The 26777-nt window shown below is 44.9% G+C and overlaps 1 protein-coding gene across 1 annotated transcript in view; it reads left to right on the top strand.

Annotated features, from left to right (window-relative positions):
* The window catches only part of VPS8 (VPS8 subunit of CORVET complex), a 72413-nt gene that overhangs the window by 6728 nt on the left and 38908 nt on the right, over positions 1 to 26777 (top strand). Inside the window, exons 7-28 of the mRNA XM_069865005.1 lie at positions 2345 to 2469; positions 4143 to 4229; positions 5570 to 5637; positions 6270 to 6423; positions 6531 to 6590; positions 7431 to 7538; positions 9161 to 9241; positions 10223 to 10393; positions 11158 to 11232; positions 11897 to 11932; positions 13433 to 13523; positions 14545 to 14591; positions 15773 to 15862; positions 16257 to 16303; positions 16821 to 17043; positions 17976 to 18065; positions 19887 to 19938; positions 20194 to 20236; positions 20556 to 20628; positions 22496 to 22615; positions 23147 to 23218; positions 25387 to 25506. Of these exons, the coding sequence (XP_069721106.1) occupies positions 2345 to 2469; positions 4143 to 4229; positions 5570 to 5637; positions 6270 to 6423; positions 6531 to 6590; positions 7431 to 7538; positions 9161 to 9241; positions 10223 to 10393; positions 11158 to 11232; positions 11897 to 11932; positions 13433 to 13523; positions 14545 to 14591; positions 15773 to 15862; positions 16257 to 16303; positions 16821 to 17043; positions 17976 to 18065; positions 19887 to 19938; positions 20194 to 20236; positions 20556 to 20628; positions 22496 to 22615; positions 23147 to 23218; positions 25387 to 25506 (2033 nt within the window). The remainder of the gene's footprint in view (positions 1 to 2344; positions 2470 to 4142; positions 4230 to 5569; positions 5638 to 6269; positions 6424 to 6530; positions 6591 to 7430; positions 7539 to 9160; positions 9242 to 10222; positions 10394 to 11157; positions 11233 to 11896; positions 11933 to 13432; positions 13524 to 14544; positions 14592 to 15772; positions 15863 to 16256; positions 16304 to 16820; positions 17044 to 17975; positions 18066 to 19886; positions 19939 to 20193; positions 20237 to 20555; positions 20629 to 22495; positions 22616 to 23146; positions 23219 to 25386; positions 25507 to 26777) is intronic.

The raw sequence follows: 26777 nt of genomic DNA, 5'->3' as shown, positions 1-26777 counted from the left end.
CACCTCTGTGTCCCTTCATTGCGTTATTCTCCCATCACCAAACTTCCTTTCAGTTCTGTAGCTGAAATTCAGGAATTGACTCTGATCCATCTGCAAGGAGACAAATCCTTGAGAGGATCAGAGGATCAGCAAGAGAGAGGATCAGTGTTGTGGTTTGGCTTTACTCTGTATCTTAAACCAGCAGGTTATGTCTGTAGATTGATCAATGTCTGCCCGTTCTTATGAAAACACTTTTCTCCTAGGTGTGTTAATTGGGATGAGATTTACTCCCTGAAGTTTTGCAAGCTGTGTGCATGGGTTGCTGTGCAATGGAAACATCACCTGTTTTGCCTGCAAAAATATAGGTCCATTTTCTGGTTGAATGCTGCTGATGTTGAAATTTCTCTGAGTAGTTTTGTGTTACTAGCACATTTTTAACTGTATTTTTTCTTTCATATATTTGACTTCGGCTCTTTAATTTGTCTTCTCTTTTAAGCCTACCTGTACCTCTTGACTTGTCTGCTTTATCCTTTTTAAGGAAGACTTGGGTAGCTTCCATTCTGCTTTTTCTGTTTGCTCTTATAAAATGATCACGGGGCGGGTCTCAGATTGAGCATCTAAGCTTTGAAAAACTATATTGTTCTCGTGGATTAGAGTTGGATTGGGTGCCAGTTCTTTGGCCTCCTGTAAGTGTTGTGGATTTAAAGTACTGCCCGAGAGGCAAATGTGCGTGTACACAGAATTATGACAATTATGCAGGGAAAACCAATTACTAACAACCCATCAGAGCCTTTCCATCTGCATTTCTGGTATTGGCTGGTGGTTATGTGATCTGACATTAACTGAGGAGAGATGGCACTCGTGTTTTGTTCATCTTTCAGGTAGCTTATCTTCTATTTGATGCTTTGGTACCACATTAGGGTAATGGCAGCTTTTCGTCCCTTGGGAATACGACCCTTAGCTTGTTTCTAGTGCTGTGCTTGCTTGGGGAACTTGTGGGTTTTTTAATAGAAACAAGGGCAGTCCTTTTACAAAGTTCTTTTTGAAATTTGTTTGGAGTTGTGAGCATTGTGCAAACAAGCAGCTATGCTGTGTGCTGTGACTTTTCTTGAGGATTGCTCCCTGGAGTCAAGAAGCGCTCTCCCAGCAAGCCGATACCAATAAATGAAAAAACTTTAGAGGTGTTTCTCTCTGTCTTTCTAGAAGAGCTAAGAATTTTTTACACTACTCAAAAACTAGTCCTCAAACAGAACTCGCTCAAACCTGTCACTTTTCATGGAGGCTTCATTCCAGACAGAAAACTACTCTGTAGCTTAAACATTATTTTGATTAGAGTAGAACTGTTTGTTTTCTCTCTTGGATGTAAACCTACGGTTAGTGTCCTGAGTTTTTGTTGGGGTAAGGGAGTAGCGTGGTATCTTGAGAGAGCAGGGCAGTGTGAGTGCCTAAAGGCAGCATTAAAGCTAAATTTTGGGAACCATTGTCCTTGGTTGGTTTTTGAAGTTAATGGGGAGTTGATTACCTGGCTTGTGGCAACATTTAAAAATAGTTTTACCAGGTATCTCACTGTCTTATGTCCTCTTGGATTTGTTTTTTGTGTCTTCAATAAAATGAATTGCAAATTTATAAACCCATTTTTCTTCAGTGATTCCTTAGGCTTTTTAAACTGCTTGGTTTTGAAACGCTAGCTATGGCAGCATCCTCACAGCTATTTGAGTAAATCAAAAGGGGAAATGTTAACCAAATCTGAAGGTTCTGTCTCTGAAGAGTATCACGTATACGCTGTTTGTTACTTCACTCCTTTCATGTTGATTTCTGGCTTTTCCTTCTGTCTTTTGGCCCTTTCTGTGTGGACTGAAAAGGAAAAGGTACAGTAACTCTGCCCTGCTCGTCCCCTGCATGAGTGGCTCCTGCCTTGCCGGTTTGCATGTTGTCAGTGCCAGAGGACAGTGAGCGGGGCCGTTCCGGGGTGGTGGCCGATGCCTCTGGGCAGCCCAGGAGCTGGTTATTAATGCTGCATGTGCATCGCACCCTTCCCGATTCTCCAGGCAGGGGCTCCAGAGGAGGAGGTAGACGTGCTCATGGTAGTGTTGTAGATCAGCAGGTCAGTAGCTATTTGTAAAGGCAGGACAAAGGCTCTTCCAGGAGATCACCGTCCATCTGTTTCTGCCTGATGTAGTGCACAAGCCCAGTTCAAAGAGCCACAAGTCAGAAACTGTGAAACCCATGCAAGCAGAGAGCTTCACTGTAAGCCTGTGATTTGTTAATGTACCAAGTGAATTGTATATGTAAATAGTTGCACAATGTTAATTTTAATCCTTGCTCTTTTTCTCTTTTTAATTTCTTACTAATCGTTTTGCTCTAGATCAAAACCAGGCTCTCCGGCTGTGCCTGGGCAGCACTGCGGTTGGGGCGCAGTATGGGGCCATCTCTGCTCTCAGTATCAACAATGACTGTTCGAGGCTCCTGTGCGGCTTTGCAAAAGGACAGGTAATTCCCATCGGATGCTCCAACCCGCAGACTCTGCAGAGATGACAACGGCTCCAAGCCAAGCGCACTGTATTTGGAGCTTTTAGTTAGTCGTTGCTGTGCTGAGCAGCAGCACGCGTGGCTTGGGCTGCCCAGGGCTTTTTTGGCCAGTCTGTTCCTGCATCCAGTGAGTGAACTCAGATTGTCTGAGGTAGGAAATGGGTAACGCAGAGTATAGTGCAGGATTCAGTTAATCGTGGCTCATTGTGACTTAAGTCACAATGGCTGGACATGAGATAAAAATTTTTCACAGAAAGGGTCATTGGGCACTGGCAGAGGCTGCCCAGGGAGGGGGTTGAGTCCCCTTCCCTGGAGGGGTTTAAGGGACGGGTGGACGAGGTGCTGAGGGACGTGGGTTAGTGATTGATGGGAATGGTTGGACTTGATGATCCGTGGGTCTTTTCCAACATGGTAATTCTATGATTCTGTGTCCTACTTCTGATAAACTGAGATGTGCAGTGGTACACCAGGATGAATCCTTAGTCCTTGAAGGTCACTTTGAGATCTGTGCTTTGTAATTAAAGCTAGTTTTTAGTGTGGTTATGACTTGAAATTCTTGAAACTTGTATCTAACCCTAAAGTTCATTTTTACCAGTGCCTTCTGTTGGATGATATAAGAGCATAGCTTTTGAAAGCAGGAGAAAAAGGGTTTGAGTTGGCTGTTGTAGTTTTATGCCCTTCTCCGAAGCTAAAGAGGGAAGGCAATTCCTGAACAAAAGTTCTAAAACTAAACTAAAATGGATGGAAGTTGACTTGATAAAATTTAGAGGTCCGTGGAATACAAAGAAGACTGCTTTGTTTTTCTTTAGTTCCCTTTGCTCCTTTGCCTTTCACCTTCATTCCAGCCAAAACACACTCCAGCACTTAGGATAGGGCTAAGTGACAGACTGCTCCAGCCCACGTGGGAGTATGGATTTGATCCGTGTGGAACAGCGGCAGTTCTAAATGATACTATGATAAAATATTTTGGAGCAGCAGTTCTGAAACATCTGGTCTACAAAGCTTCGATACGTTACTTATGGAACCATATAAATAGATTTCCAATAACAAGTTTGATTCAAACTGCTATCTCAGCACTTCTGGGCTAAATATTCCTCAGTTATGCAGAAAGTAGTATGGGAATTCCTGCTTCTTACTTGAGAAGTTGCCTGAATTTGATACCCAAGTGCAAGCCGAGCTGTTTTCTCCTACAAGACCAAAGGCAGAAGGAGAGGAGTGATAAGGTTCACGGTAGCTATGGAGATGCTTGAGAAATTATTCAACTGTTCACTGATCCTGTGAGAGCGAAGTGCTTCAAACCACTTTGAACAGTGTTGTGTGGCAGCATTTACTTTATGTTCTTGCACTACCAGGCAAACAGCTGCGAGGTGTGTGGGTTTGGGCAGGTGGTGAGAGCTTGCCAAAAGGACGTGATCCGCAGTTGTGAGGATAACTCTAATGTTGTCAACCAGAGTATAAGCAGATAAGTAAACCGCTTGTGAAAACAGGGTAGGAATAGATTTCAGATAATTCTCTTTGATATGAAGACCCTGCTAATGCAGGTTGATGTTGGGAATAGAGACATTTATTGATGCACGGGGTGATGGAGAGAACCTCTTGGCAGTAAGCGTGTACTGAGAACCATCTGCTTGCAGATCACGATGTGGGATCTGGCCAGTGGGAAGCTGCTGCGATCAATAACGGATGCACACCCCCCTGGAACAGCCATTTTGCACATCAAGGTAACAAATGCTGCGTGTACTCCTTGTGCACCGCTTCCTCCTGTAAAACACACTTGCTTTCAGTCAGATGTATGGCTTCCTTTGCTTAGTAGTGTTAGATTTACAGTTGAGAGAGGCTGCCTATTTGGCAATAGTATCCAGAGGTGAGAAAAATGAGCAGAAATTCTATTTAAAAAAGAAATTGAATATTTTGGGAGCTGAAATAATAACATCAGCTGTGAGTTGTACTGTAACAAACAACAGTTGTCTGTTGTGACTCGTCTCTGTGATGCCAAAATCTGTGAAGAATTAATTGCTAGAGTACATTTCTCTACTACTTGCTGTAGTTTGGACTGGATATGTGACTTGCTGAATTTAAATTTAAATGAATTTGAAGTGTAGAAAGTAGTTTGTCATCACTTTTTCAAATAACTCATTGGGAATGTTGGGGTTGAAAGAGAAATCATGTGTGTCTTCTTTTTCAACATAGTTGTGGTGTCACACAAGCTCATATCTGATTTTGTGCATGGCTTGGTTTCTGTGGATCTCCTGCCAGAGCATGATGCTCCTTGGCAGCTGGCCAGAGTGGTGGCTTTGGTGCATCACCCAAACTCTTCTTTCTCCTCATTTCCTGGGCCTTGCTGAGACATCCCAGACCCGTACAATGTCCCATGGGTCTGGTGGGGCATGTTGCTCAAGGGCAAGTTCTCATGTACTTGTTGGTCTGACCTGGCTATCCAAAAATGTGTTGTGGGCGTGAAGGTGTCTCCTTGCTTCTGCGCCTTCCAGACTTCCCTCTCTGCCCTGGGCATGAGGATGACTATTGCCCTGTGCTGGGTCCTCTGCTCCTAGGGGCCTCTTCTTCACCTCATGACCTGATGGCGGTATCGGCGTTGAAGAGTCTCAGACACTGCTGTACAGCCCAGGTGCCTGTGCAGCTTTCAAAGTCCTCCAGAAGGGAGCCTCAGCTGCGGCTGTGACTGTTTATTGTCTCGTTTATTTGGTATCATTAGCAGTTCTAGTCTGTTTGTGACTGCAGCCTGTTCTCCACATCTGGTGCCAACTCATGAACTTGAGGCTGTGGGGCCTTCTAGGGGTACCCCAGGTTTTTGTACGCTCCAGTTCTGAGCTGCAACAGAGAGTAATGGGACTTAAGTAACGAAATCTAGCCTTGCTTTTCTTACACATCACAAAAAAGCCAGTCATTGTCTCAACTTTGTATGTTAAAGGTGGCTTTCTTGCAGGGACCATGCTTGTACTTTTGTGTGCTGTTACTAATGCCATAATAGCAAACATTTTTCTATCCACTATATTTTGTGGTTTATTTCTTAGTGCTACTTTTAATCTGATGATCTGCTCAGTTTACAGATGACCCGACGCTTGCCATTTGCAATGACAGCGGAGGCTCCGTGTTTGAATTGTCATTCAAGTAAGATAGTAACTCTTAAGTACCCACAGAAAGTAGAAGAAACTGATGTTGAGTCATAGTTTCTAAAACCTAAGCAAAAAAAGCCATTGGTACCTGTAAAGCAGCTGTCTGATCGTTGGAGGTGTGATTTAGGGCTGCAGTATAATTTCACAGCTGAAGCAAGGTGCTGTCTGGATAGTGTAACAGTTGAAGAATAGCTGAAATTATTAAGGTGTTAATGCATTGTCCAGAATCTTGACATTCCTTTTGGGTGCTTGGTAGGTGTCATAAAAGTGCTGCCTCTTGTTTTTTCTTGTTTCATTAGCGAGAGCTGCCCTGCATTAAGTGCTCGCTTTCTTCTTGGCCTCTTGAAGAGGATGAAGGACAAGGAGGAAGGATTGACTGTCTAGGAAGTCTGATCATGACCAGGAACTAACAAAACTTTATTGTTAAATAAGATGTTAAGGAATTCTGTCTGTATCTGAGCAGCTGTATGGTGCTGCTTCCAGAGACAGGCTAGAAGCGATCCCTGGAGCTGCATAACAGACTTTTAAGGACAATATTTATGAAGGGCCACTCTTGAGATTTCGTGAGATTGTTGTGCTGGTCTCTTCACAGTAGCTGGCCACCAAGCTGATTTCCCTTTTTTGCAGGAGGGTTATGGGAGTGAGAACGTGTGAATCTCGATGTCTCTTCAGTGGCTCCAAGGGGGAGGTTTGTTGTATTGAACCGTTACATGCAAAAGTTGAGCTGAGAGACCATCCTATCACCCAGTATTCACTGCTGGCCATGGCCTCCCTAACAAAGGTAACCTGCTGCTTGCATAAGGCTTTGTGTGAGAAATCACAAAGAAGGGGTTTTCTGGTAGAGATTATACTAAGACATTTTATTTTGCCTTTTTGTTTGTCTTGAAGATACTGGTTATTGGCCTGAAGCCATCTCTGAAAGTGTGGATGACCTTTCCTTATGGCCGTGTGAGTAATGAAGACAAACAGTTGCTTCTTGGGTTATGGCTACAAGCAGTTCCTGGAGTGAAGGGGGTGAGATTAGGACCAGGTGTTTGGCATTGCTACTATATCATCACGCAGTAAAGTCCTCATTGTGGAATTGCCGTGATAATGTGTTGGTCTGATGTGTGCAGATTGTGGGCAGAGAGGAGGAGGAAAGGCTAATTTCAGCTCTACTTGTGTGAAGAGGCTGATTTTCTCCGATAAGCAGGAGGGGGGGAGTGCAGGAGCCCCTCAGCTTCTTGTCTTCCCTTCTGCAGCGTGGACGCACCTGCAGATGGGATGTTGGCCTGATGATGGCTATAGTCACCCTGGACTGAGGCCATTGCTTTATGTAACAACCGTACTGCAGAACCCTTCATTGCAGGGGCAGAAACAAAGCGGAATTAGAGCCCTGAACAATCTTCTAAACTCTTGATTATCCACTTTAACTAATTGCTGGTATAATTCCTTTTGGAAAAGCACCTGGGGAGAGAAGATGTGGGGTATGTTAGACTGGAGAACCAGAGGCAAGGCTGCTAGCACGCTGCGGTGTGTCGTAGTCCATCCACCTCTGTGAAACTGGGTCTGCATTAAGCAGTTGGGAGACAGGTTTTGTTCTAACTGGCTGTGTGCTTTGTCGAGAGACAGACACCACCCCTAGCCCATGTGGCGGGACCGCCTAGCACACGCTGCTGCTCAGCTACCAGCAGATCAGGAAATCACTCTACAGCCTCTGTGGTTACATGGCAAAGTCAGCGAGCAGCAGTGCCCAGCAGTGCTCTGCCTTATGTACCTTAAACACTGGCTGTGCATTTTGTCTAACAGATGGACCCTTCTAGTGTCCCTCTTCTGGCTTGGCACTTTGTGGCCGTACAGAACTCCGTGAACCCCATGCTTGCGTTTTGTCGAGGAGACGTCGTTCATTTTCTTCTGGTAAGCCCTGGATGTTTTATGCTGCTTTTCAGACAGGCACTTCCTATTCACACATCCTATTCCTCTGTTTCTGTGAAAATGTGATATCTGTGTGTGCTAGGGATGGCTGCAGCTTGCAGTCAGCTTGGGAAAACAGACCTGTTGGTCATTGCTCTTCAGGAAGCAGTGGGGCCTTTCCATGAGAATCGGGAGGCATGAGCTTTATGTGTTCCAGAAATGTTGATTTGAAGCTAATCTAATTACTGCTGGAGAAAGAAGAATGTGGGTTGTTTTCAGGGAGTTCACATGAATTTGAGGTACCATTTTATTTTTTTGCTATAAAAGATGGGTTTGGAAAAAATTTGTATAAACCACTAAGAAACAACAGCTTTCAGGTCCTGTTGGCATGTGACTTCAGGGCATGCTGCTCATCCTCTTTAGATCTGCAGAAGTTACACATGCAGATATCCTAGAATTGTAGAATAGCTTGGATTGGAAAGGATCTTAAAGATCATCTAGTTCCAACCCCCCTGCCCTGGGCAGGGACACCTCCCACTGGATCAGGTGCCCAAGGCCCATCCAGCCTGGCCCTGAACACCTCCAGGGGTGGCGCATCCACAGCTTCCCTGGGCAACTAGGTATGGTTGGTTGAAGATGATTTTGTGCCTGATTTCAATGAGGGCAGTACCTGGGCTACAGAAAATCTGACATTTTGGCTTTGGAGCACTATGCTTGTTTCCCAGCTCCGCTGTCATCTGGGACCTTAAGCATTGCTCAAGCACCCAGACGTTATGTTGTTTGGATTTAATCCTCTTTCTCCTCTGTCTTCTCTCTTGGTAAACTTGGGGAGGAAGCCTGCCTTGCTGGAGATGTCTGTGCATGTGATATCACGAGCCTCTGCACAGGTAGCCAGCTCAGCTATGGCCAGCAGTGCTGCTCTGCTTACGGGTGATTAAAAAGCAGCTCTGTTACCTGTACTCAGGTCCCTCTTGCTGTACTGCAAATTGTCAAAGTGTAAAACCCCCTTATTTTCCTTTTCAGAATCCTTTTTTAAATGATGATTAATTCAAGCAAGTTTCACATTGGGGTTGTGTAGGTCTGACATGTACAAGTGGAAAGTACAGTTGTTTCTGCGTGAGACGAGAGAGAACCCTTGACTGGGAGTTGTCACGCAACATCTCCCTTCAATTCGTTATCCCAGTGGGACTGAGCCCCTTGGAAGTTGGTGTAGGAGAACCAGTCCTCCTTCGGAGCTCTCTATGAATGCCGGAGGCTTGCACCCGTTTTAGAAATGGAATTGCCTTGTATAATACGTGAGGCAGGACAGCGGGGAACAACCCCTTGAACACGTGTAGTGCCGGCTTGTTATGCCGTACGATTCCTGCAGTACAAATAAACAATTTAACATTGCTCCAGCGAAGGGCCCAGATTTTCACTGCTCTGTGCTCAGAACCTTCTGATTCCTCACTTGCCCGAGTGAGATGTTACGCCCCACTGGAGAACCGTGTGCGCTGCTGCTGTGCTCTCATCCTGCTGAGGGGGGCCCCACACTCCTGCAGTTGGTGTGACACCCTCTGAAGTAGAGAGGCTGAGATGAAGAAAGCCTTTGAGTTCGAGTCAGCCTTGTCTGATTTCTCTTTTAGGTGAAGAGAGATGATACTGGTGCGATACATGTCACTAAGCAGAGGCAGCTTCATCTTCATTACGACCTCATTAACTTTACTGTAAGTCTCAATACTACAGAATGGTTAAATATTTTTTTCACCAGCTCTCCTGTCTGTGTCTCAGGAGCCCTTAGCTCTGTACCATTGGCTTTACCAATTCAGCACAAGAACTGGCTGTATTTATCTCAAGCTCACTGACTGAAAAATGTCCTTAAACATGGGACTCGGTGAAACGCTAGCACAAGTGAAATAGCTACAGGGTGAAAAATTAGCAGCATGCAGGCAACAGTACAGCCCTCTCTGGGAAAAGGAGGTGGCCTGGTTGAGGAAGTATTTTCAAGAGCCAGAGAGACTCTAGCAAGACTTTTATTCTAGATTTTTGCAAAAGAAAGCAAACTTCTGTGTAATTGGCTCAGTAAAATTCTAGTGTTTCCATATGTGAGTGCTTGTGACAGCACAGTAATTGACGCTTTTAATGAAAGAATTGCTCAACTCTGAAACGCAGTTACTAAATGCAGAGAATAAAACAGGAAAGACCAAAGTACCAAGATGGACATCCACACCAGCTAGAATTTGAAGTTATTTAAGAAGTATGCTTGGCTATTTCTAAAATGAATATGGATGACAGGCTTCGAGTTAAACTTTGACGTACTGATTCTCTTCTCAGTGCCTCCTGATACCATTTTTGCCTCCTAAGGGATGTGAGAATGGATGTTGTGGTAGTTTAGTTTTTGAGACCTTTGGATAGAGCATAAACAGCACACCAAGGGGACAGGCTCTGGTGGATTGCCATTTGTCTACAGGTGCTGTCTGTTAAGAAAGTTCCTTGTAATTTTTTTCAGTGTTAAAGCTGATGCTCCAGAAGGAGCCTCTTTATCTTTACATTTGGAGTTATGCATGGGTGCTGGTGTGAAGCGACCACAAAGCTGTTAGCCATCCCCAAACTTCCCATGTTGATACGCGGGGATGTATCCAAAGCCTGTTTAGTTGGCCTCTAATTGCGTATACATTGATGAAATGTGCGACTTTTTGCTTTTTCAGTGGATAAACTCCCGGACAGCAGTGCTGCTAGACAGTGTGGAGAAGCTGCATGTAATAGACCGTCAGACGCAGGAGGAGCTGGAGACTGTAGAGATCTCAGAAGTTCAGCTTGTCTACAACAGCAGCCACTTCAAGTCCCTGGCAACAGGAGGCAACGTCAGCGAAGCGCTGGTAGACACCAATGACCTATGTTAGCCAGCTCAGGTTCCGATTCACCCTACAGGGTGGGGGGAGCTTTGTGCTTTGCAAAAAGGCTTTTGAAGCATCTCATAAATGATATACAGCGTTAATGTGGGCAGCTAACAGTTGATGTTTCCTTTTGTGCCTTGCTGGTTTTGGGAGCTGCTCTGAAGTTACCAAGCCTGGAATGCTCTGTACAGGAAGGAAGCTCGCGTGCTGTGTTGTTCTAGAGATTCCTATAGGCTTTTCTAATTCGTGGCAAAATCTCTAATTTTAATGTGATCCTCCATTTCTCCCACTGTGAATGTGCCCATATAGAGCCTGGTGAACGCTCATTACTGGCGTTCAGGCTTCTGTTGAAGCAACTCACTTCAACAATATTCTTTCCATCTGTGTCTCCCACACGTTTGCTCTTGAGGAAGGTTTGGGAAGAAGCAGATGGCAAGGAAGGAGCCCCCGTAACTTGTTTTGTGTCTGGGGACAGACGCAGAGAGCGCTGCGTGGGGCTCCCTGGGGCTTTGTCCCGGGCAGCCAGAGCTCAGCAGCAACTGAAGCTGTAGCCACAAGCAGGAAGGAGTGATAGCAGAGTGTTTTTACTCACTCCTGCCCAGCAGCATGCAGTGTTCTCTCCTAGTCCTTATTTTGATTTCTGAGCTGCAGAGCGTCTCTAAGGTTGAAATAAATATATGTGTTTCGTGGGAAATCTTGTGAAAACAAAAAGCAGTTCCACTTGCACGTAATTTTTCTCCCTGTAGGCACTGGTTGGAGAGAAAGCTTGTTATCAGTCCATCAGCAGCTGTGGTGGCCAGATATTTTACCTTGGAACTAAGGTAAATGTGGGGAGTTTTTAAGAAAAATATGGGGCATTTGCTGTTGGTGGAAGCCCATCTTCTGGAGAAGGGCAATTTTTTTTATTCTGTGGAGATCTGAATTAGGGATGGGTTCTCTGTGCACTTATATCCTGAGATTAAAGAAGTGTGCAATAATTTGTCTTAGCCAGGATGTGGGCCAAGATGTCGTAGCTTCACAGTCTCCTGGTTTATGCTTCTTCAAGGTAGTCTTAGCATTAATGTACTGACATCTCCTCGGCCCCAAGCTTCGACTTCTCCGTTCTAAATGTGGTAGTGAGTAAACAGAAGATGACAACCCAGCAGGGGACACTAGACACTATTGCATGGAATGATAAAAGGAAAAATGTGTTCACTTTTCCTGTCCTGCGGTGCAGGCTGTCTGTGGAAAGGCAGAGGGAGGTGGCCTGTATGGCCTGTGGAAATCGGGTAGGAAGTGAGGGGTCGTACCTTGGGGCAAAATGGCCTCTAAGGCCAGGTAAAGGGTGTTTTCTGTTCAATATAAATTTCCAGTTTATTCCTGCCTTGCCAAGCTTGAGGTTTACTTTACTTAGCTTCATCTGTACCAGTGTGCTTTGGTAGGTCTGGGATACCACAGGCTGTATGAGACACTGTGAGTAAATAACTTGTTCTTTTTCTTTTCTAGTCTGTTCACGTTATGACATTGAGAAGCTGGAGAGAGGTACGTTAAGAGGAAAGCTCTGTGGCTTAGTGTGTTTGAATTGCTTGGAATATAGCTTGAGAGGAGGGGGAAGGGCACGTTTGTTAAGCGTGTTCCGAGCCCTACATTCAGGATCCCCGATTGCTATGCACAGCCAGCACTGCAGGGATGCTGTGTTCCATGGTGGGATGCTGTGGCACTCCTGCTAGCATAAACTTGCAGGCTGAAGGGAGACCCTAAACTCCCAAGCAAGACACAACGCCTTGCCGTGTCTGAGCTTCTGTTACCAAGACAGAGTTAGAGCAGTATATGACTTCAGAGGACTGTGTAAGTGTGAGCCTTCTGTTTGCCAGATAAGCATACAGGGGTGGAAGGAAATGTGTTCACTGCAATTTGTCTCCAGCTGCTGCAGGAGCAACATCATAAAATCCATCAAAGATTACCTAGAAGGTAGTTGACCAAATCGTTATGTAGAAGGCAGTTTCAAGGTTGATTCTCAAGGAACTCCCCAGTAGTTATTTCTCTCCAGTCTCACCTTTCTCCTTTAAGCAGTGACCTTCACCCCTTTTTCTCCTACCTGTTTCACAGCTCTTGTGCTCGTCCAGGATTATAAGACGCTCCAAGTAACACTGAATCAGGACCTTTAATAAAATATGAAGGGTTCAGATCTATTGAACTTGGATGCAGTCACTGCTTTTGGTTACTAAGGTCACTGTCCTCTGCTGGTTTTCTTCGCTACCAACATAGATTTACTAAACTGTTAATGAAAAGTCTTGCTTTGACACATGTGTTAATGTCTTGGCCTTCCTAAAAGTCAGTCACAGCCAACTTCTTTCTAAATTACTGTATGGTTTCTGTTGTGCTGGAGGCCTCTGTAGCAGGGGACTTGTGAGTTGTAGTCAAGTACGTGGGGGCTTGGGTGTCAAGCTGAGGGTGAGCTCTTACTGCAGTAGAGTGCTGGTTTGAGACTCAGAATCTCTCTTCTCTCAAACAGTACTTTAACATTTTGACCTAGCGTATCAAGACGAGTAGTGCTCAACCTTGTGATTCCTTAAAGTAGAAAATACTTGTGATCTACTTCAGTCCTTGTTGACTGTGAGCTCAGGAGAATATAAAAGGTAGGATGAGTACATCTGTATGCTGAAAACGTGGCAGGGTTTTTTGTTGTGCTCTCAGTGATGAGGCAAGGATAAGGCGTGGAAAATTTTGATTGTGATTGCAGACACTCGCTGATGCTGGTGGTCTCCATCCATCAAACATCTGACCTGAAATGTAGCCCACAGGGATTTGATGTACTGGGGCCTTATGTTTCTTAGTCTCTTTTAAATGTCCAGCGGAAGATGTACATACAAGAAAATCTTTTTGAGATACTGTCCTTGACTGCGGTTCATTGAGAGTTTCTGAGGCTCCCTGTCCCCCGGCTCTCAGGGCTCGTGACCCGCTTCTGGGAAATGCTGATCTTCGGTGGGAGGGGATCATCTTTTCTGTGACGCTAAGGTCCAGTATTACTTGTTGTTTTAGCGAGTCGATCACCTTCTGAAACAAGAGCGTCTCACTGATGCCCTGGCTCTAGCTTGGTCATTTTATGAAGGTAAAGCAAAGGCTGTAGTAGGTAAGTTTTGTCATTTCTTTGTTTTATTTGAAACCACTAGGGGAGGTTCAAACCTATGCATACGCCGAGATCACTGTTTTGGGAAAAAAAAGGAAGATAATTGAGTTGAACTGAATGAGAAAAAGTAGGCTGTGCTGCTTTGGGTTTGGCAGAAACAACGCCTTTCATATGGCTGAATTTGGCTCGTTCAGAGTCCTCATCCCTTTAGCTGTTTTCAAATGAACATCAGACTTGGCCTGTGTTTGACTCCTGTCTGTCGGCACTTTGAAGGAGGTGGACCCAGGGGTTGAATAACTAGCCCATTAAAATATTCCTGAAGGTCATGCATGACCTGTTGACCATCTCCAGTGTGGCGTTCTGCTAGCTCTGCCAACACTGTTTCCTATAAAGGAAGATGCTTTGTGAGCTCTTAGCTTTTTATGATAAATATGTTAATTATGCTGGAAACTGCTGCTTGAACAGTCTGTTTTGGACTGGACATATTAACTTTTCAGCAAAGAACTTCTGATGGGTTTAGCAGATGAGACTCAAGTTCTCTGGATGACATCCTCCTGCTGTGAAATTACTAGTGTGTGAAGATGTGTCTCATTTTAATGCATGGGTATAATGCAGTTAAGCAGATAGTTTTTAAGTGTTCAAAGAATTACTGTCTTTTTGAATTAGCATTTAAGATATTTTTTCCCTTATAGCGCTCTTAATTCAGCTCCTTCGCATCAAAGCATCCCCCTTCAATTAGCCTCACATACGCAGTCTTTGTCAGCCCTCGGCTGAGGCTTCTCTCAGTGTTAAAACAGCTTTCAAATCTGTTCTTGCCGTTCTTGTGCTGGAACAGTCTTATATTGGGCGAATAAGCTCTTCAGAAGAAGTGAGGGCTACAAGTAGAAGACAAAATTCTGTATGTAGATATCCTGATGTCTGCAGCTCAGGGATACTGGTGGTAGCATCGGAACTGTGGGATTTTTGTATTGCACAGATAGCTTAGATGAAAAAAGCTTCATTTTCCCCTCCTCATTCTTTCTAGGCTTGTCTGGGGATGCAAACAAGAGGAAAGCAGTCATTGCAGACAGAGTGAGTTGCTGATCTCTTCCTAAATGGAGTTTGATGTATGCTAATGTGGTGCTGACTGTGTTTGTGGAAATGGCTGCTATCTTCCAGAAGTTAATTCAGCTAACTCTAGAATATGTACGCGTGCCCCTCTTGCTAAGATTGTGAGCAGGATTTTGGAATAGACTTGGAAATACCTTTTAGGTAAAGGTGGGGATAAAATCTGCAGCATTATCAAATCAAATGTGACATTATCATCCGGGCCTTGAGTCCTCTAGTCTCTTTAGAGTGGAGAGAAAAATTTTTGTAGGTAACTGAAGAGTTTCCTGACCTTTGGCTGGCTGGTGTCCATCAGTGTGTAACTTGCTGGCTGTCAGGATGAAAGCTTTGCTCCTTATATACATGGACTAAACTCTTCAACTGACCCTGTTCAGTTAGAATCGTAGAATAGCTTGGATTGGAAGGGACCTCAAAGCCCATCCAGTTCCACCCTCTGCGACGGGCAGGAACGCCTCCCACTGGATCAGGTGCCCAAGGCCCATCCAGCCTGGCCTTGAACCTCTCCAGGGATGGGGCAGCCACAGCTTCCCTGGGCAGCCTGGGCCAGGGCTTCACCACTCTCATTGTGAAGAAATTCCTCCTTATGTCTAGTCTAAATCTGCCCCTCTCCAGTTTATCCCCCTTCCACCTCATCCTATCACCACAAGCCTTTGTGAACAGTCCCTCCCCAGCTTTCTTGTAGCCCCTTCAGTTGTTCCAGGAACCTTCTTCTGGAAAAGATATGTTTAAAATAAACAATTGCAGTAATTGTTCAGCTGTAGTTTGTTCTTCATGTGTATTTTTATTTGCAGGTAAATAAGTTTTGCTTATTAAGATATTACAACTTAAGTTTTGGGTGAAAATGTGGCCCAGGTGAGCCTCGTGCTTCAGGATGTGTTTATCTGCCTGAAAATTTGCTGACAGGCTGGCTGCCCAGTTTCTCAGTCAGTTAAAGTTGTTATAGGCTGTCAGTGTCCCATGGGGGCCGCTTCTATGCCAGGTGATGCCATTGCCTCTTGGCAGCCTCTTCTCTCCTTCCTGCCTGCAGTAGTTTGCACCCAGAATGCACAACAGAGTTCGCAGTGCTGCCATCATCTAGAAAATGTGTTACAAGTAGGGCCTGTATTGTACGATTTGAATGTATTTTCTTCTTTGTTGGAATTCAGATGGTTGAAATCCTTCTCCATTACGCTGATCGGGCTTTAAAGAAATGTCCTGACCAAGGGAAAATCCAGGTTATGGAGCAGCACTTTCAGGTATGGAGCTCCAGAGGACTCTTGTGTAGATCTTTGCAATTTTTTTTAGTCAGACTTTGCTTTTGCTGCAAAAATGACTTGTCTGTTTCTGAAAAAATATTGCTGTGGTTCACCTGAACTCTCATTCTGCTGTGCGCACTAATGAAATGGGGATTTAGGGCTAGGTGGCACGGCAGAACCTGTACACGCTCTGTCCCCTTCAGAAGTGTGACTGGAGCTTTTCTCCATATGAACTAGCATACGGGGGAACATATAACGGTGCCAGCTACCAGCAGATTCCCAGAATTCATTGATTCTGCGCTGCATTGGCTGAGCTTCGTTTTGTGCTCTGCAGGATGTGCTATTTGGCAGGATTTTTTCCAGCCTCTACAGTTTTTTCCTGTTTCCTCCACAGGACGTGGTGCCTGTCATAGCTGATTACTGTCTTTTACTCCAGCGCACGTAAGTCTGAGTTTGCAAGCCTGTCAGCCAGAGCAGCCACCAGCCCTTGTAGTCCTGAGGGCCGTCTCCTATAATACCGCGTGGTTTTTGAAGAATTGCATGACATCATCATCATATCATGTATCCCATCACAGTTTAAAGGAATGCTTAAAAGCAGTTACTAAAGTCAGCATACTCCGTACTCGAAGAAAAGCGTGTCTTAAATTTTCATTGATGTGTTGAACAAGAATGGTTTGCTTCAAATTTGTTTCCCCCACGCCATCCCCTTAAGCAAGAAGCTGCTGTGATAGATTTTCCTGTCATCATTTCTCCTCTAAGAGCAGTTTTTGTGCTGCACCATCCATAGCTGATTTATTCTGTGTAGCTGCACCAGTATAGGAACTAAACAGGGCGTTCAGCTGTGGAGCTTGAGAAATACAGAGGAAATGGAGTTTAATGTGGAGCCCCCAGAAAGCAGATGAGTAGTAAGGAGATTTTAATAAGATTGTTTGATAACTGAACACTTGTTTCCTCCTAGGGATCTTTTATTTAACCAGATATATGATAAGATGAGTGAGAATTCTGTAGCTAAAGGCATCTTTCTAGAGTGCTTGGAGCCGTACATCTTAAGTGATAAGCTGATGGGAATCACAGCTCAAGTGATGAAAGACTTGCTGCTTCACTTCCAAGACAAGAACAGGCTGGAAAATTTGGAAGCCTGCATTGTGCATATGGATATCACGAGCTTAGACATACAGCAGGTGAGCTGTTGTACTGCACACTGCATTGAGCTCCCCTAGAAACAGCATCCCCGGTCACCGATGCCAACTGCCCGTTCTATTAAGCGCAGCACAGCATGTGGAAAACAGCATGTCACCTTTCAACAGACAAATCTTGCGTAATCCAAACCATTCATGCCTTCTGATCACTGATTTGTAACAGAACTTAGCCCTATGTCTCCGGGATAAAAGTCGAAGAATGTGGGAATTATGTAGAGTGGCTGTGTCCGTCCTGTAACACACACGTGCCTGTAAACAGGTTTTGCTCCCCCAGTTTGTGTCCTGGGATAGGTTGACGCAGCAGCAGCTGAATGTGTGGGAACTCCTAGTTTGTCAGGATTAGTCTGATACAGTCAAGTCTGTCCTGTCTGGAGTTTTGTTAGCATCAAAGGCTGAAGGGGCACAAAAACCTGGAGCTGGGTTTGTCAATTTGGTGCCTGCCAGCTGGCTCTGCTGCTTGTTCTTGTGTGATGAAGGTGGCAGAGGAAGGAGGTGCTCCTGCTGGGTGCTCCTGTTCTCCTTGGTCAGTTTTTATTCCCACAGCGTAACTTTCCATTCCAAGGAGGGAACTGCTTGGGAACTCAACAAAATGATTCTCGAACCCAACCAAAAGGCAAACTAGGGCAATCGAGGGTTTTGAAGAACTGAATTTTTAATTCTCATGCAGGTTATGAGTGCTAGAAACGAAACAGCTATGCTCCGTGTTTGCTCCCAGAGCAATAATCTGGATGCTCCCTTTGGGGATCTAAGGTCCTTGCAGAGGTTCTGCAAGTGGAAGTTCTCATTTTTCTTTAAATCGTACTGTTAGGTGATGTGAATGCAAGGGAGGAGATAGTGTTCAGGAGACTGGGGAATGAGAAAACTGTGAGCTAAGAGCAGCTGATAACCTACGTTGGGCTTTGTTTGCCTTGCAGGTAGTTCTTCTGTGCTGGGAAAACCGTCTCTATGATGCCATGATCTACGTTTACAACAGTGGGATGAATGACTTCATTAGTCCCATGGAGGTAGGAACGATGCTCAGTGCAGAGAGTTTTTACTTGCGTGTGCAGCACACAGTCGTCCTGAGAAACAGTTTCAACACCAATGCTTATGTCTTCATTCAGCACATGTATTTTCTTGTTCTTTTTCATTTCAAGGGAGAAATCATGTATGACATACGCAGTTTATTTGACTTGATCAGTAGAGGAGACAAGTGATTTGTAATTTCTGTGCTTTAGGAAACAAATTTCCCTGCTGAGGTTGCAATGCTCTGCAAAGTTAGAGCAGGAAATTCAGTCGTGTTAATAAAATAAATATAAAACGAAAGTGGCAGAAGAGAGTAACATGATGACTTAAGGAGCCTGCATTGCGAAGCTCTCTCTTATCAGCTCTGCTGCTGGTGGTGAGCCTGGCCTACTAGGCACGATGTGCTGAGAACGCATCGGCTTTCTGTACTGTGGGGTTGATGGTGGCGTAGGCGTGCGAGGCTCTACAAACACCTCATGCTTTTACTCCTTCATACTGTTGGTTCTGCTGACACAACATGTACATGTCACAGAGTAATGGAAACAAAGGGTGAGCTCACCTGGGTACAGAATCCAGAAAAAAGGCTAGAAACAGTGCTTGCATCGAGGCAGGCTTTGTTCTTTGCACGTAGGAGTGATCTGTCAGTGGTAAGCACAGGAGGCCCTGTTGATGCTGCAGCTGGTGATCCCGAAGATATGCCCGGGATACCAAGAACTGTTACATCAGGATATTTCGTTACAGAGGTGCTGCTGGTGCTCTCTCAGTAGAGCTAAAATCAAAAGCTGGATCTGTTTGAGTGTGAAAATCTTAAAATTTTTAGCAGTTACAGTCTCATTTGTTTTTTTCTCAGGGTGGGGAGGCTCTTGTGTTCACGATTTTAGAGAGGTCTTCGGGAAGCCTAGCCCTAGCTGTACCAGTACAAATCACTTTTCCTGCTTTATAGAGCTGCGTGTTTAGATGCATCCTTGTTCTCCATCCCCCAACTCAAAGTCCTCTAGTGAGCGTGCTGGGTGGGCTGAAGGTTCAAGAACAGGACGTGGGGCTGGTCAGTTCTTACTCGAACTGTTACTTCTGGGACTACTGAACATAGTGGTTTTTACCATGGCCTGTGCTTGGGGTTAGACCTGATTGAATGAAGGCTGGTTTTCATATGTCATAACATCAGCTGGAAGAAACATCCTTTGCCGTATGTTATTCTATGATTCTATGATCTTGGTGTCCTCTGTGCCTCTTGCTGTATGTGGTTATTATTATTGCATTTTATATATATATATATTATTGAGAAGAGCAACAAAGCTGGTGAAGGGGTTGGAGAACAAGTCATATGCGGAGCGGCTGAGGGAAGTGGGGTTTTTTAGCCTGGAGAAGAGGAGTCTGAGGGGGAGACCTTACTCCTGTCTACAGCTGCTTGTTGTAGAGAGGCAGATGTTGGTCTTTTCATCCAAGTGACAGGTGATACAATGAGAGGGAATGGCCTCAAGCTGTGCCAGGGAGGTTCAGATTGGACATTAGGAAAAACTTCTTCACTGAAAGGGTTCTCAAGCACTGGCAGAAGCTGCCCAGGGAGGTGGTGGAATCACAATCCCTGGAGGTATTTAAAAGACGGGTAGATGAAGTGCTTAGGGATATGATTTAGTAGTGGACAGGTACGGTTGGATTTGATGATCTCAAAGGTCTTTTCCAACCTAGGGATTCTATGGTTCTGTGGTGAGAAAGAGTTTGTAGGGGCGATGCTCCAGTGATCTCTGCTTTAAAAGCACACAGGTTCTTTGTTTTGAGCTTTCCCAGCTGCTTGAGCGCTGCCTTCTCTCTTGTTGCAGAAGCTGTTCAAAGTCATCGCTCCTCCGCTGAATGCTGGGAAGTCACTCACAGGTACAGAATTCTTTCCTTTTAAGGGCTTCTAGTTTTGATATTTGATGTTTTGAACATATCTAATCACTTCCAACAGAGGGATGCAAAAGGGAAATAATATAAGGGTCTTGGAGACCGGAGAAGTGCTCTACCACTGTTTATTGTGTAAAGCTGCTTTACTTACAGTGCCAGGTGCTTTGCCAGCAGCTAGAAAAAAGACTCGCATCTGTATGTTGTCTTGAGAATAAAAGAAAACAAATCCTTCTTGTTTTACAGATGATCAGGTGGTGATGGGCAACAAGCTGCTTGTATATATAAGGTAAGGTCCTTCAGAAGGCATGGCAGAGTGGTGGCACCAGTGGTTTAACTCACCGTCGTTGCATCATCTTAGTGTGTGTCAGGGTCTGAGAGACTGTGTAAAATAGCAACGGCTACTTCGTACAGCTGAGTTAAAGTTACAATGTCTTGTTGTTAACCACAGTGCTGTCTGCAATGCTTGCTTTCGTGATTTACAGAATAGATTTATTTGGCTTGTTTTACAAGCATCCTGAAAACTAACTCAAAAAATTAAATAGCTTGAGGAGAGCAGTTTCTGTCAGGAGGAATTCAAAAAAAGCCTTTCCTCTCCTTTTCTGTAGTTGCTGCTTGGCAGGCCGTGCATATCCGTTGGGTGATATTCCTGAAGATCTGGTACCTTTGGTTAAAAATCAGGTGAGCAACCTTTTGGAAGGAAACTTTTCCATACAGGGTTTTTTCAGAAGAAGCTGCCTGCCTTATTTCATGGGTTTCTGTTAGAAAGTTATTATCTGTATCCTTGTGATTTGAGTATAAATCACTGTAAATACCAAAGACATTTTTAAAGAATGAAATCGAACAGTTGTTGTAATCTCAACATTTAAACTTTAGTGATTTTCTTTCAACTGTAAGTTGGGGTTTGGGAAGATGGAGTTCTCATTGGCACTAATTTTGATTGGTTTTTTCCTTATTCTTCACCACAAAGTCACCAAAACTTTGAAGCTATCTCTTCTTCCTAAATTCTATTATGAGGTGTCAAATGTAGGAGGATCTTCCCTGTTTTCAAATGCATGTAACATGGGGTTGATGAGTAGAAACTGAGATAATATCAAAGAAAATGAACTAATTATTTTTTCTTCTATTTGGCTGTTGCCAAAACTGCAGTTTGTGTTGGAGTTTTTCTGCCTCAGATATTACCCCTCTGGCCTCTTTGCACAGGGAAGTGTAAAGTTCAGCACAGTCGTCTTCCACAATGGAGGTCCCAGTAGGTGCAGTTCTCCCAGTCCTTGCCCTGGATCTTCACCTCTGAGGCATAGCCAATCTCTTGGAAAAGAACTTTAAGATCATAGAGTCCAGCTCTTAACCCAGTGTTGCCAAATTCACCACTAATCCGTGTCCCTAAGTGCCATATTCATACGTCTGAAATACCTCCAGGCATGGTGACTCCACCGCTTCCCTGAGCGGCCTGTTCCAGGGCTTGACAACCCTTTCTGTGAAGTAATATTTCCTAATAGCCAGTCTAAACCTCCCTTCTCGCAATGCGAGGCCATTTCCTCTCATCCTTTCACTTGTTACTTGGAGAAGAGACCAGCACTCACCTCGCTACAACATCCTTTCAGGGAGCTGTAGAGTGCATATAGAGTGCATCCTCCTCTTCTCCAGACTAAACCACCCCAGTTCTCTCAGCTGCTCGCAATAATCCCCGTGCTCCAGACCCTTCACCAGCCCGTTGCCTTCCTCTGGACACCCTCCAGAGTGTGGACCAGAGTTCTTGGTTGGCAGGTGAGTTTGGGTTCAAGGAGGTCCCCAGAGAAGGCTGTGGGTCTGAAAGTCAAGCTGCTACCTCCTCCTGGCTTCACTTGCCAGTGCGGTGACAGGAAAATCAACTTGGAATAGGAGTCAATGAGAGAAGGTGACATTCCCTGAGGACAGCTGGGAGAGTGTGTTGCTTGTCAGTTCACCCTGGGGTCCCAGTGTGTAGTTTATCCCATACTCAGAAACAAAACCTGCTCTGCAGCAGTCACCTGTCTTCCTTCTGGGGGCCAGTTGTTCAATAAAGGGAATTAACTTCATTTTGAAAGACACGCTCAAATTTCAGGGACTAGGAAGTCCACGGAGGAGTTGAACAGCATCTCTATTAGTCCTTGCAGCACCAAAAGCTTGTGCCGCAAAGTGAGGGGGCAGCTTGGCTGGCTCTTGCCAAGGGAACTGCTGCCAGGGAGAGGAGCTGTGCCCTGGATAAGGAGGAGTTGCACAGCTTCTGAGGAGACCTGCCCGGAACGGGAGGGAGTTATCTGATTTCACACACTTTGGTTTGCGAGTATAAGCTTTAATTGTTGCTTTATGTTAAATTTTGCTTGATATTAAGGTGGTTGGTGAGTCTGAGGGGGGATTTTTTCCCTACTAACAAGCAGCAGAAAACATCATTTGAGTAAGAATACTGATGGACTTCTTTTAAAGCTTAGTGCAAAGCAGGTAAAATGCTGCTTTCCCATGTGCTGGTGCTACTGGTTATCTGAAATCTACAGGAAATCTGGTATTTTTCTTTGATTTTTCATTGCAGGTCTTTGAGTTTCTCATCCGGCTGCATTCAACTGAGGGATCTGTGGATGAAGAGGTCTACCCTTACATCCGCACCTTACTGCACTTCGACACTCGGGAATTTCTTAATGTTCTTGCACTGGTAAGAGATTGCTGATCCCCATGATAAAAATGCAGTGCCAGTTCTTCTGTCATTCCTATTAAAAAGTTCATGCTTCAGCTGGACCCGTAGTCACTGGCTTGATGTAGGAATGGTTTCGATGTGTGTTCTGTAAGGTATCAGTGGAGATCATAACAGTCTGTTATGTTCCTAAGTCTAAATTGCTGAAAGTGGCATTGTACAGTGGAAAGTCTGGTAGCAGAGGCAGTCTTTAAAGCACAGGTAAAAGAAAAACAATGTCTTTGTAGACAGTGTTTATTCTTGCATTTTTCTCCTGCATAAAGTCTCATCCTACTTCTTTTTCAAGTTTCTTGGATTTCCTCTGTCTATTTGGACCTGTTACTTTTACCGGAATACGTAAGAACTGTTTTGGTAGTTAGAAAAGAGCAAATTGTATCTCAGAACCTGCATAGAAAGAACTGAAAAGCGCAGCCAGCTTTGTGTTTGTTGCTGTTTCTGGGGTTGGCAGTGAAGAACATTCTTCTCAAGGTGTCAGTGTTTTGTCTCCCACAGACTTTTGAAGATTTTAAGAATGACAAACAAGCTGTGGAATATCAACAGAGAATTGTGGACATACTTCTGAAGGTGAGCATGCCTAAAAATGCGTTTACACCTGACTGATGATACACAACTCTGCAGTAAAACCTGTAATTTGAAGGAGGTGCTTCCAGTCCTGCCCTGGATGATGCCTCTGGGTGGTGGGCTGGAGCCTGGATTCCCCTCAGCCAGGGCTGTAGGCTGGATATTCAGAAGTGATGCTTCATGCGCAATTAAATAGGGTGGCAGAGAGGTCTCCTTTCCTGTCTGTGATTTCACCTAGGTTGTATTTTGTTGTCAGATTTCTTCCCTCCTCGCCGATATGTTTATTTTTATCTGCTTCTCATTGATTCCCCTCCCTGATTCCTTCTGAGCAGGAAAAAAGGTCCCAGGAATCCTGTGCTTAGCAGGATGCCAGTGCTCTTCAAATACAGGGAACAGGGTTTTATCTGTAAGTGCTGTGTTTGGGATGTAACACACCCAGAATGACAGGCCTATCTTTAGTAAATGAGAGAGAAGAAGGATGTCAGAGTCATCAGCCTGATGCTCTAGAAATCACTTGTCATCTGCAGCCCGTGTTCCTTAACAATGAACGTTCGCATTAAAAGCTATCACTGCCAAACGCCGTTTGCTTTCCCCTTCAGAGCTGTCAGCATTAATAATGAGTAACTCCACTTGGAATCTGTTTATGTATAAATATATCATGAGTAGCGTTTCCTTGTCGCTGCCGTCAGTGATAGATGAGCACAGGGGCACCCGGGAGAGAAGGCAGGAGGCTGTGCCAGGGGGCTGAGATTCTGCCGCTGGAGGGGAATGTTTGGGAGCCTGGCTGAGCAGGAGGTGCTCAAAGGATGTTAGCCCTGTGCTGGGTTAAATCATGCTTTCATGTGCCTTTAGCTGCTGTCAGCAGGAGGTGGCACGCTGCAGCCGTGGAGCTATGGCAGGATTCATTCCTGCGTCAGGCTGGATGGAGCTGTGCCCAGCCCTGCTCTGTGCTGCTGGCCACACAGCAGATGGGTTGTGTCCACGCAGCAGAGCTCAACCCCGTCCCTTGGAGGGGACCGTGAGAAGTGCTGCAGGATTAGATGCACCTGCAGGGAGCTAATTAGGTGTTATGAGAACTCTCAGCCCCTTGGTCTGGAATCTGTTCTCCTTTTGGATAAAAACAAAATCTTGGGAATTTTTTTTTTAAATTTATTATTGGCTTTGGAAATAGAGGCACTTTAAAAATAGCTTGGCCAATGTAAACATTCTGCTCATGCTGATCTAAACTTTGACAAATCTCTCATCTTTTAGAACGTCCACGTGGTTGCTCTGTTTCAGAGGTACAGTATGTTCACCCTCACGTGAGCTGCTGAGGACCTGATTAGTGAAAAATAAAGCCGAAATAAATAAAACAATCCTATTCTTTTAGTGAGCCGTATTCTTAATGCTGTTGGCTAACACCATTCTGACTAGGCTTCTGTATGAAATAGCCTTTCCAAGCAGAAAATACAGATTAATAAAGAATGATAACATTAGCTGATGTTTCAAGCAGAGCTCTGCTTGATTCCTTAGTGTCTTTGCCTGTCTGCCTCTGTTTGTGTAAGATGACCATCAGCATCTCAGGAGGATCTGGGACTCTGGGTCACTTTAAGGATCATTTCTATCTCCCACACTTAGACTGATGAGGCTATAAACTGTGTGATGCTCTGTGTCCAGGCTTTACTAGAGCGATTCTCAGATGTTACCCAACAGAGTTGTTCAGATAATGAATTTCTTCCCAACTGAAAGCACTGCCCTTAGAGGGGGGACTCTACAAAAAATTTCTCTGCTCAGAAGCACTATGACACGTCTAGTGATCAGCACAGACTGCAGAGAGGGAGATAAATGTGGGCTTGAGCCCCTTCACACCTGAAAACTAGGGATATGCAAGAATACTTCCCTTGAGCATGTGGCAGGAAGGTCAAGCCTCTTCAACTTTAAGAGAGAGTGATTTTGCAAAGATACATCCACGATGTCTTCAGGTGACACAGTTAAGTCCCATGGAAGGTGGCTTTTCTTTTGACCTTCAGGTGGACTAACACCGGGAAATTGTGTAGGTGTCTAGGGCAGGAGGGGACACAGTGGCTGTGCAGGGATTTCTTGTTGCAGTGTCCTGGCTGCTTTCCCAAAGGCAGCTGCAGAAACAGTCGCTTCTGGTTTTATTTTTCCCTTTTCTCTCTCATGCTTCTCAGGTGATGGTCGAGAATTCTGACTTCACCCCATCGCAGGTTGGCTGTCTCTTCACCTTCCTCGCCCGTCAGCTTGCCAAGCCCAACAACACATTGTTTGTGAACAGGACGCTTTTCGACCAGGCAAGTATTCCTTTGCGGGAGGTGGACAAAATTCCAAACAGGGTGTAGGACGGCATGGCTGGTGCCCTAGACTGAAAAGCAACTCTGGAAGTAGCGGTGAGCTGTAAAACAGGTAGCATCTTGCTGGGATTTTGTTGTGGTTTCAAAGAAGCAGAATATGATCACAGAAAGCTCTGTTTTTCAGCTTGCCTGCTGGAATTGTGTGAGAAATAGGGTCAGGTCCTAGGAGATGGAACGGTCTTTGCTCTTCTCCATGGAATGTTGGATTCCTGTGGTCACTAGTGTGTCAGGAGAGAGAAAGCAAAGACCCATAAAGGAAGGAACCAAGCTGTTTATGCTGCAGTGAGTGTTTTGGTGGCTTTATTGTTGCATATAACACTTATGAAGGTGCCAAGGTAGGGAGATAAGGTGAACTAAAATGACATCAGCGACCTTAGAGAGCACATAAATGTAGCTGGTAGTTTCTGGTTGGTGTGGCCACTGTCCTTCTCTGCTGATAGAAACAGGCAGGTGTGCACCACTGTGTGTTTAAAACTTGCACGGGTTAAGTTCGTATCCCAGTGTAAGTCTCAGAAATTCCTGGGACTTAGGAGGAGGATTCAATGGCCACAGCAGCTTTGCTTTGATGATAATATGCATATATCAACCCAAATTAAAAAAAAGAGTTCGAGAATGTATGTTCTTTGCCATAATTTAAGACCAAAAAACTCTGTGGAGGCTAAATGGAATTGGATTAAATACTTTAATTATATATATATTAAATTTTATGAATTACATGATTCCCTGTTTTTCTGGGAGAGGTGGCACAGTCCAGGAAAGACGTAGAGTGTGTTATTGTAGTGGTTCCAGCTGTTTGGTATGTAGTCCAAGGCAGGGCCATGGGGTCCCCTGAGGAGTTCTGTGTTCCCTGGATTCCCTGAAGTTTGTTCTGGTCATGACTTTCTCTCTCTGGAGTCTTCTAGCAGCTCTTGGTTATTCCAGTGTTAAGTATCCTTAGTTACAGAAGCAAGTAGAGAGAATACCTCACAGATGAATTGTGCGTTCAAACTGCACTGTCGTGTTCTGCTTTGCTGTTGCTATTATTGGTGCTCACAATCTGCTCATTATTGTAGGATAGCTTGGGTTGGAAGGGACCTCAAAGCCCATCCAGTCCCACCCCTGCCCTGGGCAGGGACACCTCCCACTGGATCAGGTGCCCAAGGCCCATCCAGCCTGGCCTTGAACGCCTCCAGGGATGGGGCAGCCACAGCTTCCCTGGGCAACCTGGGCCA

This window comes from Phaenicophaeus curvirostris, chromosome 10 (genome assembly GCF_032191515.1).
Source record: "Phaenicophaeus curvirostris isolate KB17595 chromosome 10, BPBGC_Pcur_1.0, whole genome shotgun sequence".
In the NCBI taxonomy this organism is placed as follows: Eukaryota; Metazoa; Chordata; class Aves; order Cuculiformes; family Cuculidae; genus Phaenicophaeus; species Phaenicophaeus curvirostris.
This window is presented reverse-complemented; position numbering and strand designations above follow the sequence as displayed.